At 47.7% G+C, this 13,864-nt stretch overlaps 1 protein-coding gene across 1 annotated transcript; it reads right to left on the reverse strand.

Annotated features, from left to right (window-relative positions):
* Positions 1-387: 387 nt before the first annotated feature.
* Positions 388-1,055, reverse strand: LOC136994019 (olfactory receptor 11L1-like). Its single transcript, XM_067310054.1, is given in 3 exon segments — positions 388-973; positions 975-1,019; positions 1,021-1,055. Coding segments are annotated over 3 exon segments (666 nt in total).
* Positions 1,056-13,864: the final 12,809 nt, after the last annotated feature.

The raw sequence follows: 13,864 nt of genomic DNA on the forward strand, positions 1-13,864 counted from the left end.
GTGCCAGGCCAGAGGAGGGAACAGAGGTGAGGCTGGTTTAACCCAACTAAACCCCCAAACAGAAAGGGCACATCTTTTCTTGGAAGTCCAGAGAAAGGAGACATTCACTGTGTACTGATATGCCAGCTTTTACCTTGCAAGTGTGCAAGAGGGGGATAGATGGCTGCCATCCCAGAGACCCACAGCATGAAAGATCCCATTTCAACAGTTCATTTCAACAGCTGGCACAGGTAAAACCACCATGCTGTTTATTATCTCTCCCCCTCCACACCCCCTCCCAAAAAAAAAAAAGGCAAACAAATGACATTTTTAACTTTCTCTTCTACATAAGTACATTTCGTCCCAAGGACCTTTCCCTTTCATCGCCTTGCCACTCCACAAGCAGACTCAATGCCAGGCACTTCCAAAGAGGTCCCAAGCACCTAGTGCTAGACTTTCCAAAAGAGCTGGAAGTTGTTTGTGACCAGCGTCAGCAAAGCAGCGTGAGCTCTGGGTGCCACCCAAATCTCTCCTGAGCACTTTCCTCAGGGCCTCCCTGACCTCCCTGTTCCACAGGCTGTACATGAGGGGATTGAGGAGGGACGTAAGGATCGTGTAGAAAAAGGAGAGCACTTTGTTCAGCGCTCTCAGCTTGGGTTTTCTGGGCAGCATGTAGCCAATGATGAGGGTGCCATAGAAAACAGAGATGACAGTGAGGTGAGAGGAACAGGTGGAGAAGGCCTTCTGCCTGCCCATGCTGGATGGGATCCTCAGGATGGCACCTATGATGCATGTGTAAGAGGCCAGTGTGAACAGGAAGGGGAATACTACATCCAAACAGCCATATAGGAAAGCAATGAGCCTGACCTTCCTGGTTTCACTGCAGGAAATCTCCAGCAAAGCGGTAAGCTCACAGAAGAAGTGGTCAGTTGCTCTGGGGCCACAGAACTTCCGCTGGGACAAGAGGTGACTATGGCAGAGCGCAGCGAACCCCTAGCCAGGACCCAGCTGCCATCTGGAGACAGACCTTTCATGTCCTAAGGCTTGCATGTGGCCAAGTACTGATCGTAGGACATGGCTGCCAGCAGGTAACATTCAGTAGCTGCAAAACTGCCAAAGAAATAGAGCTGTGCCATACAGCCGTGAGCAGAGATTGTCCTGTCCCTGGTCATAAAGCTGGCCAGCAGCCCAGGCAGGATGGTGGAGCTGTAGCAGGTCTCCGAGGAGGACAGATTGCCCAGGAAGAAGTACCTGGGGGTGTGCAGATGCTGATCTGTCACGATAAGCAGAACAATGAGGATGTTCCCAACCATGGACACTGAGTAGATTAGAAGTGAGAGGAGGAAGAGTGGTGTCTGGAGTGTGGGGACATTGCCCATTCCAAGCAGGAGGAACTCCATCAGTGATGTCCCATTGTCCCATTCCCATTTCTCTATCAGCATCGCAGATCTGTCTTCCTTTTTCCCACTTTCAAGAGGGGTTCTGAAAAAAAAAAGAGTATTTATTTCTGTACCTGGTTTAAAATATGGAGAGGAAGCTTTTGCTAGAAGAACAGTCACGTGATCCTGAACCCGGAAGGGGAAAAAAAAACCAAAAAAGCAGAGAATCACAGAATCACAGAACAGATGAAGTTGGAAGGGACCTCTGGAGATCATCTGGTCCAGTCCACCTGCGCAGGTAGCATCAGCTAGAGCAGGTTGCCCAGAACCACATCCAGTTGGGCATGGAACAGCTACAAGGGTAGAAACTCCACAACTTCTCTGAGAAACGTTTTCCAGTTTCAACCACCCTCACAGTGAAGAAATGTTTTCCCATGTTCAGACGAAATTTCGTGCATTTCAGTTTGTGCCCATTGCCTCTTGTTCCTGTCACTGGGCACCACTGAGAAGAATCTGGCCCCGTCCTCTTTACACCCTCCTTTCAGATATTTCTACGTATTGATAAGGCCCTCCCTCAGCCCTCTCTTCTCCAGGCTAAACAGTCCTAGCTCTCTCAGCCTCTCCTTGTATAAGAGAAGCTCCAGTCCCTTAATCATCTTTGTGGCCCTTCACTGGACTCGCTCCAATAAATCTACATTTTTCTTTTACTGGGGAGCCCAGAACTGCACCCAGCACTCCAGATGTGGCCTCATGCATGCTGAGTACAGGGGAAAGATCACCTTCCTCGGCCTGCTGACAACAATCTTCCTAATGCACCCCAGCGTAGCATTATCTTTCTTTGCCACAATGGCACACTGCTGGCCCCTGGTCAATTTGGTGTCCACCAGAACCCCCAGGTTCTTCTCTGCAAAGCTGCTCTCCAGCATGTCAGCCCCCACCCTGTACTGGTGCAAGGGGTTATTTCTCCCTATGTGCAGAGCTTGGCATTTCCCCTTGTTGACCTTCCTGAGGTTCCTCCCTGCCCATTTCTCCAGCCTGTCCAGGTCCCTGTGAATGGCAACACAGCCATCCAGTGTACCAGCCACTCCTCCCATCTCTGTATCACCTGCAAAGTTGCTGTGAGTGCATTTGGTCCCATCATCCAGGTCATTAATGAAGATGTTAAACCATAGTGGACGCAGTATTGATCCCTGGGGGACACCACTAGTGACTGGCCTCCAGCTGGACTTTGTGCCACTGATCACAATGCTCTGAGCCCAGCAGTTCAGGCAGTTTTTTAGCACCTCACTGACCACTTTTCTAGCCTGCACTTCGTCAAGTTGTCTATGAAGCTGTTAGGGCAGACAGTATCAAAAGCCTTAGTTAAGCAGAGATAAACAACTTCACTGCTGATGGACTGACAACCACTGAGGTTCCCTTAATGGACTCCATGATGAGAAACAGGGTTTTCCAGAGAGGAGGACCGCTCATCTGAGGAGCATCCCCTTCTGACCATACCCAGGAGCTGCTCCATTGAGTTATTTATTTCATACTGTGACATTAACAGAGAATTTTTAGGTGCTCGGGCTGAAACAGCCTTTTTTCCCATGTTCAGAGTTAGTCCCTGTGGCACCCAGCTGAGATGTCAGGGACAGAAATCCTTCTGCTCTAGGGCTGAAAAAAGTGTCTCAGAGAGGGGGAAAAAAGAAATCCCACTCCCCAAAAGGATACCTCAATGAAAGCATGTTATGCCAGGCACCTTTTCTCCTTACAAGAGAAGAATCAGCCCTGCAAAGGCTGGGAGGTCTTGGTGCTCTGAAGTTCTTACTTTAGGAGGAGGAAATAGCCTCCCTGGACAGGCCATCTCTTTCCAGTGACATAGCTCAGGTCAAGGGTTTCAAGTTGACATGCACCAGGGACCTCACAGTGAACTGTCTGAGCAGATACCTAAAATTTACCTGTTTGAGGCTGGGAACGAGGAGGGGGAGTCCACAGGGTGCTGAGGGCGAGGAGGGGCAGGAGCAGGGTCAGGCCGTGGTGAAAGCCCAGGACATGCCTGAGTGCATGGCTGCAGAAAGCCCGTGCCTGAGACACACAGCCCTCTGCCTGATGCCCTTCCTCAGCTTTTCACAACAACAGGGAAGGAGAAAGTCATTTCCCTTATGATTCCCTTCACCTACCATTAGACCTTTTGCAGTGACTTACAGATACCAAAGGCAGACAGCCAGCTTGCCCACAAAGTTCCTGGGAGGGATGAGCCCATCCAAACAGCCATTCCCCTAAACTGACTTAACACTCACCGCCTCAACTGGGGTGAATTGATTCTGGATGTGATAATGACAGGCAGGGTTAGGAGAGGTCACCAGCACTGGATGTGGCACTCTAGCTGTGGTCTAACGAGCACTGAGTAATGGGGGATGATCACTTCCCTCGATCTCCTGACCATGTTCCTGTGCACACAACTCAGGAGGTTGTCAGCCGCCTTTGCTGCCAGGGCACACTGCTGGCTCACGTTCACTTTGCTGTGCACCAGGACCCCCAGGGCCTTTTCCACAGAGCAGTTCCTGGCGAGTCTGCTGTCATGGCCCTGGGGGCAATAACAGGCCTTCATGGCCCTGAACAGACTCACCAGGGGCCCCCACACACCCGCCCTGCCCACAGCCTAGGGGCCCCATCTAAGCTCAGGCGTGGGCCACCTTGAACTGCGTTGTAGGTGTGCCTGTCTGCAGCTGTAGCTGTACCTATTCCTGGCCATGGACCCTGTTAATCCAGACTCTGACTCGTGGCCTCACTTTCCATCTTGACCTCGGGCCTACCTCATCTCTTTGGCCCTGCCCTGCCATTACAGGGCTTTGTTTGACCCTGGTTACTGTCACTGGAGCTGATCCTGATTTTTTTGACTTGTGTTCCCAGATTGACCACAGACCTTCCTCATCACCAGGAACTTTCCTGACGATCTGGAGTCGTGCTTGAAGCTGGCTACCATCTCCAGGTCTGCCCTGCTCGCCTTGCTTGGGTTCGGTGGGGCTTGGCCCTGGCTGGTGAGTCCACTGCCCTCCCAGATATGTTATCACTCTTGGCTCCCAGCTCCTCATCCCTTCGGGAGCAGCCAGCCCTTGCTGTTCCCTGAAATCTGTCCCCAGGCTGGAGTGTTGCAAGAGGCTTTTACTTCCCAGGGGCAAGATTTGGCATTTCTCTCTGTTGAATTTCATATGATTGCACGCTGCCTTGTCCTCCAGACTGTCGAGGTCCCTCTGCTTGGCTGCCCTGTCTCTGAGCATAGTAACTGGCACCTGCCCCACCCCAGTTTGTCCTCCTCTGCAGACCTCCTCTAGGTTCAGTGTTAAGATGTAAAACGAGACAAATACCAGGATAGACCTCTGCGGGACTAGACTTCTAAAGGGCCCCCAGGTAGTATACGATGAATCACAAGCTCTGTTGTGAGCCCTGTCAGCCAAGTAGTGTTTTATTCCTCTGGTTGTCCATCCATCCAGACCATCAAATCCTGACGTGAGAGACCATGTCAAAAGCCTTGTTAAAGACAAGGTGAGTGACATCTGCTGCTCTTCCCTCTTCCACTAATCCAGTTCTTTTAACCTAGAAGGCAATCAGGTTGGTGGGGCATTAGTTAAACTTGGGAAACCGTGCTGACTGTTACCACTCCCATTCTTTTCCATGTGCTCACAAATGTCTTTCAAGAGGACTCACGCCATGATTTTCCAAGGCACTGGAGTGAGGCTGACCAGCCTGTGGCTCCTTAGAGCCTTAAAAGCATGATGAAAAGAATGGCTGGTTCTGAAGATGGATTCAAATTTTGCCTTCCTCCAGTCATTGGGTATGCCTGCTCTCATCTCCAGCACCTCTCAAAACTGACAGAGAACATCCTTGCAAGGACTTTGGTGACACCTGTCAGCATGGTTGGTTGCAGCCTGTCAGGTCCCATTGATTTGAGAGGTTGAGTTCTCATAACTCATCCCTTACTCAGGCCTCGTCCACTGCTATTCATACTTCTCCTTGAAGCCTTTCACTAATCTCAGAGGAGTCCCTCAGACTTCTGCGTGTCTGCTGTCACTAAGGCACCCACTCCATTCAGCAATGGGTCAGTCTTCCCTTGTTCAGCCTTTCACTGCTGTCAAGGGATGCCCCTGACATTCTTTAAAAGTCTCAGCTTTAGCTTTGCCTTTCCTGACAACCCCTCCATACTTGGGCCAGGTTTCTCAGGTCCCCTTTGTAGCTTCTTCCTGCCTCCACCTCCAGCATGCTGCCTGTTTGCATTGGAGCTCCACCCCAGCTGTCCCCCACCTGCCTTAAGGGAGGAGGAAACATTTCACATGGGGCAGTTTTCACATGCCCTGAAGGCCAGAAGCTCTTGGAAGGGGAAACCGCCAGTGCAGTAAGCTTCCATGGCAAAGGCTTTGGGGGTGATCTGATCTAACACCCACCCCAAAATGAGGAAGGTCTCGCCCCCATAGACAGAGCCCTTTCATCCTGTGGAAAACAAACCAACCAACCAACCAACCAACCAGTCTCTTTTGGAAAAGGAAATCCACAATCACCTTCCTTCATCAAAGCAGCTAGTCCCTCACCCAAGACCGTGTCTCCGTGTCCTGGTTCTGTCTTGAAAACTATGAAGGGGGGATTTTCCTGTCCCTCCTTCTCCCCTTGCCCCTCAAAGTGTGCTGATGTCTCCCCTCCTCCTTGTCGTGCTTTTGAATCACCAGCAGGAATTTGATGGTCAGAAACCTTCTGGCTCAGAGGCAAGAACAGATAGATTAGATACAGCTATAGATACAGCTATAGATATAGATAAATATCAAGAATCAGAGTGAACTCTGCCCTAAAATCACTGCCCTGAAGTTGTCATAAATGTGACGCAAATGTGGTGCTATGCTGACCACAGCTTAGTTTTCAGCACAAAAAATAAGCTCTGAGTGCTTGAGACAGTACTCACTGTCATATGCACATCTGGCAGAAGTGGTTGCAAGAGGCCATTTATCTTCTGAAAGGAAACTTTGGAAGTTTTCCTTATTTTGTCAATTTGGAAAGGTAAGGACTCTGGCACTGCCACTCAAAAGAGTACCTCTGAGCGTTCCGTCATGGCAAGACCATTTCCTTGTTAACTATGCCAGAGAAAAAAGTCCCATCGTGTCCAAATTGCTCTCTGTGGACTTCTCCTGGATGTCAGCCCCGGCTGCCTTGCTTCAGGGCCTGGGGCAGTGGGCGGTGTGCAGGGTGCACCAGAGATCCCCAAGGCAGTGAGCTCTTTGGCAGGGAGAAATCAGGACCGCCTGCCCTCCCTTCCCCAGTATTTTACTGGAAAGGACTGGGATTAATTGGATGTTTAATGAAGGGCTATTTGGGGGATACCACTGCATTACAAGCTAAGAGTTCCTAGGATCCTACCACATTAGAAGAAAAGAGTGTTTGCACCAACTGTGTGTGCTGGACTGGTAGTATCCCCCCAATTAGCCTTTGCTAACAGGAAAGAGAGGCACTACTATGCCTCTTGTCTAATAAAACTTGGGATTGGACAAATCTCAGAAGTGTGATCTTCCAGAAATTATTCCAAGGAAGCCTTTCTGAAAGGCAACGCATTACAGTCTGAATCATTTAAGCTGCACATTTATATGTATTTCACAATAGATCTGGGGTATCTTACATCTTTGCTTAAACATCAGCTCACGGGACAGGCAAGCCCAGGTCAAATAAGGGATGGAAATCAAGGAGGATAACAGAAAAATGACAAAGCGTTCTGTAGACATTAATTTTTTTTCACTACTCTGTATTTCCCAGCATCTGTCCGTTACCTTTGATATTAGAAAATACATTTTTCACGTGATTTCTTTCTCGGATAGCCTACATTTCAACTGCACAAGATGGCACTTCTGAGTGCCTGTTTTTATTCTCTCCAGTTTTAGTTGTTTAAAGGAGTTAACGCTAAACAGAAATGGATTTTTTGTGTGTGTGTGCTTCATACACTGTCATTCTAAAAGTAGAACAGACTTAGGTTCACTGTGGTTCAGCAGACCATAGTAATCACAGACTTGACGCTTCCATTGTTCATTCCTTCTCATCAAAAAGGGTGTACTCAATATTATAAAGTGCATCTATGACTACTTTGGAAAAGATCTGGATCTTCCCGTCTGCTTCCTTTCTGATGTACATTTGAAAAATTAGAGGGGCTGAATGAATATTTTGCTTCTTAGTAGCTTTTGGAATAGATGTGACGCCCAGAGTCATGGAGGTAGATTAATACGTACAACCCGAAGAGCTGAAAGTCACTAAACAAAATACCGCTTGTTCAGCACACTTCCAGTTAACTACAACTCACATTTCATTTCCTGGTAAGAGTAGGAGGTTGTTCAAGGTAAGAGGTTGTTCAAGGTAAGAGGTTGTTCCTGGTAAGAGTAGGAGGTTGTTCAAGGGCTTCTTGGCTAGGGAAAGTCTATTACAGACAGGGTAAGTCTATTGACAGACATGCAAGGATGTAATGACAGCTTTTACCCTGCAGTTCAAAAACTAGAGTTCAGACAATCACAGTGTGCCACTGGCAAAGTAATATGATCTCGTCATAGTCTTTGTGCGCTTCAGTTGCTTCTGGGTCTTTCTGTGTGAGGAAAATGTCGAAAATACAGTAAGCAGCAGGAAAACTACCTCCAGTGTGAAACACTGGGGGCATTTGGGGAGTGCTGTGTTTTATTCCTGACATCAGAACAAGTCAAAAACAAAAAAACAGAGTGAAACTGAACACATTTCAGCTTTCTGATCAAAACAATTTTTCTTCTGAGGAAAGCTAATAGTTCTTCTCAGTTTTTGTCTTTGTCACTTCTATCCAGTCCTTTTCTATGGATGTCTTCCAACTGCTAAATAGGAATAAATACACAGGAGAAAAGCAAGCCACATTTTTATCAGTCTGAACAATGATTTCCAAAGGTTGTTCGATTATTTTTCTGGTATCCTGAGATCAGAAAGAAGAAAATATTCAGAGGGTTTTCTCTGGAAAAATTCTATCTATGTCTCCTGTTGCCAGATGGACTCTCTTTTTCCCAGAGAGTTTTCTTCTTGCCATCATACCCAATGAAGACACATGTAACGCAGGTGCATTGGTGTAAAACAGAGATACTTATTCCTTTGTTCTTTTGAGATGCCTGTGGATCGCTTCTAGCTGACTGCCCCTAGAGACATGTCATTTTCTGTTGTCCTTGGTTTCGTTTACCACGGACTACATCTCTCTTGTGAATTGGCTTGCAGTAAAATCTTCACTGGGCTGAAGCCAATGGGAATTTTATCCTGGCTACAATTGCATCCTGGCTACAATTGTCTTGGAAGGACATGGAAAATGACATATTCCAAGTCTCCTTCTTCACAGGGAAAGAGATTATGACTCAGGACATGCAAAGGCTTTCTTTGTATTTTCATGGGCTTACTGACATCATCTTGTGCCTCTGGCTCTCCCTTTTAGATCCTTCCAACTCACTCACTCCTCCTACATCCTAATCTTTTCAGGGACACCTTGAAAGCTGTGGTCAGCATAGCACCACATTCACGTCACATTTATGACAACTTCAGGGCAGTGATTTTAGGGCAGAGTTCACTCTGATTCTTGATTTATATCTATGCCTGTATCTATATCTATATCTAATCTATCTGTCTATCTATATTTATAAAGATGAAAGGGAAGGAGCACATGACATGTATCTGTACTTCACAGAATGGCCTCAGCATCTACCTGGAGCACCTTTGTCAGCTTCTTCACTTGTATTTGCTTTGAGGCTATTGTCTGGCCACCTTGCCATTGGTAGGGTATGATTTTATTTGAATTAATTGTATGTGAACAACTTCAGCTAGGGGTTCTATGTTCTGATAGTGTTCTGGGCTATGGGAAGTTAGAGGATACTCCTCTGACTGCAGTCTCCTGGGAAAGAGCTCTTTGTAGGGCACCGAGTTGCTTGGTCTATGCAAGGGTGAAGGTGCCTACCTCCTCCATAGCTGCCATGCCGTTCACATGGGCTGTGGGACTGTACAAAAGATTTCTAATTCTTTCCTTTATTACTCCCATTACTTATTCCTCTGCATGGAACTGGTATTCTCAGGGGCAGCTGTTGTACTGGCTGAATCATTTCTTTACTCTCAGCAGTAACATACTTGGAAACTAGCCCCTCTGTGAAAAAATATCATGATACTCTTTTCCTCCATTGTAAAGAGGTGACTTTCTGCTTGTTTGCACACTGCCGCTTTGGTTCATCTGGTCTGGGGCCTTCCTGTGTCGTCAGGCTTGGCTGAAGGAAGAAACACCTTTGACATCTGCCAATTGCAGCTATTGTTTTGGACTGTCCTTGGCATGTGCTTCGTGCAGCTACAGTTTCTCACTCTCAGCTGTGTTCTGCTATGCCCTTCAGTCCAGGGCAGCGGGCTGCCACAGTCCTGCCCTTTTTCCTATATAATGCAAGTATTTGACAGTTCAGAGCAGCTGCAGAAGCCACCAATTGTTACTCTTCAACACACCCAAGACAGCAGTCTCTCAGTCACTACTTGCTTCCTTGGTATGGCTTGGCAACAACTTCTTTTCTGGAGAACAGTATAATTTAAAGGGTATTTGCTAAAATGCAGGTTAATCTCTGTGTGAGAAAATTGTTCTTAAGCTTGGGAAAAGGCCATTTCTTGCTGTGAGTTTGATCTTTGGCAGAAAGGACTAAGCAGATGAAAACAGGAAATTGCAATTACAAAGTATTTTGCAGCATATTCCTTGATGCAACAAACCCAAGGTAATAAAGCATATTTGTTTACACAAGATTGGCACCTTTCCACATGCTAAGGACTGTGGCTTCCAGATATTTCCTTAAATCTTTTCTGCATTTTAGTTATTATTATATTTCATGTTCAGTTCCTGTTAAAATGAAGGGGTTATTTGTATGTTAGCAGTGGGATGAAGAACATTCTTCTCAGGAGCTTGCCAGAAGAAAATCTGACCAAAAATCCCTCTGAGGTCTGCTGTTCTTATGCATTGGTGCATCAGGAAAACTCTGCATGCAAGCTCCCCTGTGCTGGATTAAGCAGCTCATAAGCTTCCAGCATGTCATGGTCAGACTCACTTAGAGGAGCAGGAGTACTGCATTTTTGGATACCTTGCAATATAGAGAGTGGGGGTTTCAAATGCACACTGTCTTCACCAGCTGAAGTAATTTAATCCTTGAAATCATCATCAGGCATGGCTGTCACTGGAATGAGATTTCAAATAACACAAAACATTTTCAAAAATGTTCTCCTCCAGTTTTGTGGTATGTTTCAATCCTAGGGCTAAAGGAACTGCTGCACATGTGTGATCCAGACTCAGGATGCTGTGACAGGTTGCTAACTTTAAACTTTTCTAATTATTTCTCCGCTCTCTACTTGTTGATGCAGGAAAAGATGGGAATATTTTACTAAGAAAACTATCTGAAACTGGACACAGTTTGGGAGTAGGCCTGTTTCCCTGCTGGCTTTCCCTTTGTGTAATACCAACAGGTGCACATCGGAACTAACTACACAGTAACCTAACTAGCTTGTTCACCATGACCAATCTGCACGCTGTGCCACAGCCGAGGCTCTGCAGCCCAAGTATACGCACATGCATGCAGCCTGGGCCACAGACAGAAGCAGATGGAGATGTCCAGCAACCATTCCAAAAGGGCATGGCTTTCCTGCAGGTCCCATGCTGTATCTGCTAGAGACATGCAGTTGTGCTGGACATCCCAGGCACCTGACGTGGCCTTGAAGGCCTATTTTTATGTCACTGAATCTAGTGTCTGCACTGAATTCCATTGGCTGTTCGCACTGTTTGGATCTGCTTGTGTCACAGCCTCATAGTGAGTGCAGCTCTTGTAGCAGTAAGCATCTAGGATCATTTCAGATGGCCAAGGAAATTCCCCACCTGGCCCCCACCTGATGCTCTAGAAGGATGCAGGTCTCACTGTTGCTCTATCAGAGCAAGTAGTCACTGGCATGTCTCTTGGACCACCTCTGTCTCTTCAAATCTCATCAAGTGTTTGTGTGTGGGTAACTGACTCCCACCCTCTGTCTCCATTGATTATAATGGGAGCTTAGACAAGGAGCTCGCAGGCATCTGAATTGTGCACACTTCTGCTTTGGCAAGGGGACTCCCTTCTTGTCCCTGTCTATGTGTCCTCTGTACTTAACAGATGGCAATAGGGGCTTCCGCAGTGGGAGATTTCCATCTATTGCAGATAAACATCCTCTGATGAGACAATGGAAAAAGGAAGACTTTCCCTTGGTCGAGTAGGATCGAGTTAGAGATCGTTTAGGCAAACTTGATACCCACAAATCCATGGGCTGCAATGGGATGCACCCACGAGTGCTAGGGAGCTGGTGGATGTTATTGCTAGGCCACTCTCCATCATCTGTGTCACGCTACGAAGGTTCTATAGCAACAACTGAGATAGTAATGTAATAAAAAATATGTTTATTTCCTCACGCAAGCTCTTGGATTAGTAACATCCATTAAAATAATGCAATTACTAATTTAGGAAGGATAACACAAAACCGTCAGTTACTGCACTATTAATTGGAAGCCCCGCTTATCCCTACTTGAAAGTTTTCTTGTTCACTCTCCTAGTGAGAGGACTCTCAACCTCGAGGAGTTCCCTTAACCCAGTGTCCCAGGAAAAGGGGAGGGGGGGGATACTCAAGGTCCAGCTGGAGAGCCGTGTTCCTGTCCGCTGCTCCAACTCTCTTAGCTCCCAAGTCTCTTTTATACAGCTGGGGCTCTGGGCAAACAATGTTTTTGCTGATTTTTGCGAGTTGCACAATCACAGGACTGTTTGTTTGTCTGCTTGGAAAGAACCTGTTAGAGAGGCAAGACCGCAGTACCTCCGTATTGCTTCTTCTCTCCCTGGGGGTCCATGCAGATTCCCCAGCCTTATCAGGCGGCAGAGTTCTTTAGTCCTGTTAATTCTTCTATTCCGCAGCCTTGAGCGTATCAATCCTTGAGCATATCAGTTGGAAGACTTCTTCAGTCCTGCTAACTCTTCACTCGCTCGTCAATCTGTGAAAGGTCATGGAGAAGAGGAGAGGTGCCTGAGGCCTGGAAGAAAGGCAGTGTCACCCCAGTCTTCAAAAAGGGCAAGAAGGACAACCCAGGAAACTGCATGACAGTCAGCCTCACCTCCATCCCTGCAAAGCTGATGGAGCAGCTCATGCAGGATGTCATCTCCAAGCATGTGGAGGAAAAGCAGGTGATCAGGAGTAGTCAGCATGACTTCTCCAAGGGGAAATATTACTCAACGAACCTGATAGCCTTCTATGCTGGAATGACTGGCTGGGTAGATGAAGGGAGAGCAGTGGATGTTGTCTCCCTTGACTTCAGCAAGGCTTTCGACACTGTCTCCCATAACATCCTCATAGGCAAGCTCAGGAAGTGTGGGTTACATGACTGGCCAGTGAATTGGTGGATTGAGAACTGGCTGAATGGCAGAGCACAGAGGGTTGTGATCAGCGGCACAAAGTGTAGTTGGAGGCCTGTAGCTAGCGGTGTCCCCCAGGGGTCAGTACTGGGTCCCGTCTTGTTCAGCTTATTCATCTATGACCTGGATGAAGGCACAGAGTGCACCCTCAGAAGGTTGCTGATGACACCAAACTGGGAGGAGGGGCTGATATACCAAAGGGCTGTGCTGCCATTCAGAGGGACCTGGACAGGCTGGAGAGGTGGGCAGAGAGGAACCTCATGAAGTTCAACAAAGGCAAGCACAGGGTCCTGTACCTAGGGAGGAATAACCCCATGCACCAGGACAGGCTGGAGGCTGACCTGCTGTAAAGCAGCTCTGTGGAGAAGCACCTGGGAGTGCTGGTGGGCAACAACTTGACTGTGAGTCAGCAATGTGTCCTTGTGGCCAAGAAGGCCAATGGTATCCTGGGGTGCATTAGGAAGACAGTTGCCGGTGGGTCGAGGGAGGTGATCCTACCCCTCTACTCAGCCCTGGTGAGGCCGCACCTGGAGTACTGTGTCCAGTTCTGGGCTCCCCACTACAAGAGAGACATGGAGCTACTGGGGTCAGTCCAGCAAAGGGCTACAAAGATGATTAAGGGCCTGGAGCATCTCTCTTATGAGGAAAGGCTGAGAGAGCTGGGCCTGTTTAGCCTGGAGAAGAGAAGACTCAGAGGGGATCTTATCAGTGTATACAAGTATCTGAAGGGAGGTTGTAGAGAGGATGGGGCCAGACCCTTTTCAGTGGTGCCCAGCGACAGGACAAGAGGTAACAGGCACAAACTGAAACACAGGAAGTTCCATCTGAACATGAGGAGAAACTTCTTCACTGTGAGGGTGACAGAGCACTGGAACAGGTTTCCCAGAGAGGTTGTGGAGTCTCCTTCTCTGGAGCTATTCAATACCTGCCTGGACACGATCCTGTGCAACGTGCTGTAGGTGACCCTGCTTGAGCATGGGGGTTGGACTTAGATGATCTCCAGAGGTCCCTTCCAACCTCAACCATTCTGTGATTCTGTGATTCTGTGACATGCTGTAGCCAGTCCAG

Source organism: Apteryx mantelli, chromosome 23, assembly GCF_036417845.1.
Source record: "Apteryx mantelli isolate bAptMan1 chromosome 23, bAptMan1.hap1, whole genome shotgun sequence".
NCBI classification, from domain to species: domain Eukaryota; kingdom Metazoa; phylum Chordata; class Aves; order Apterygiformes; family Apterygidae; genus Apteryx; species Apteryx mantelli.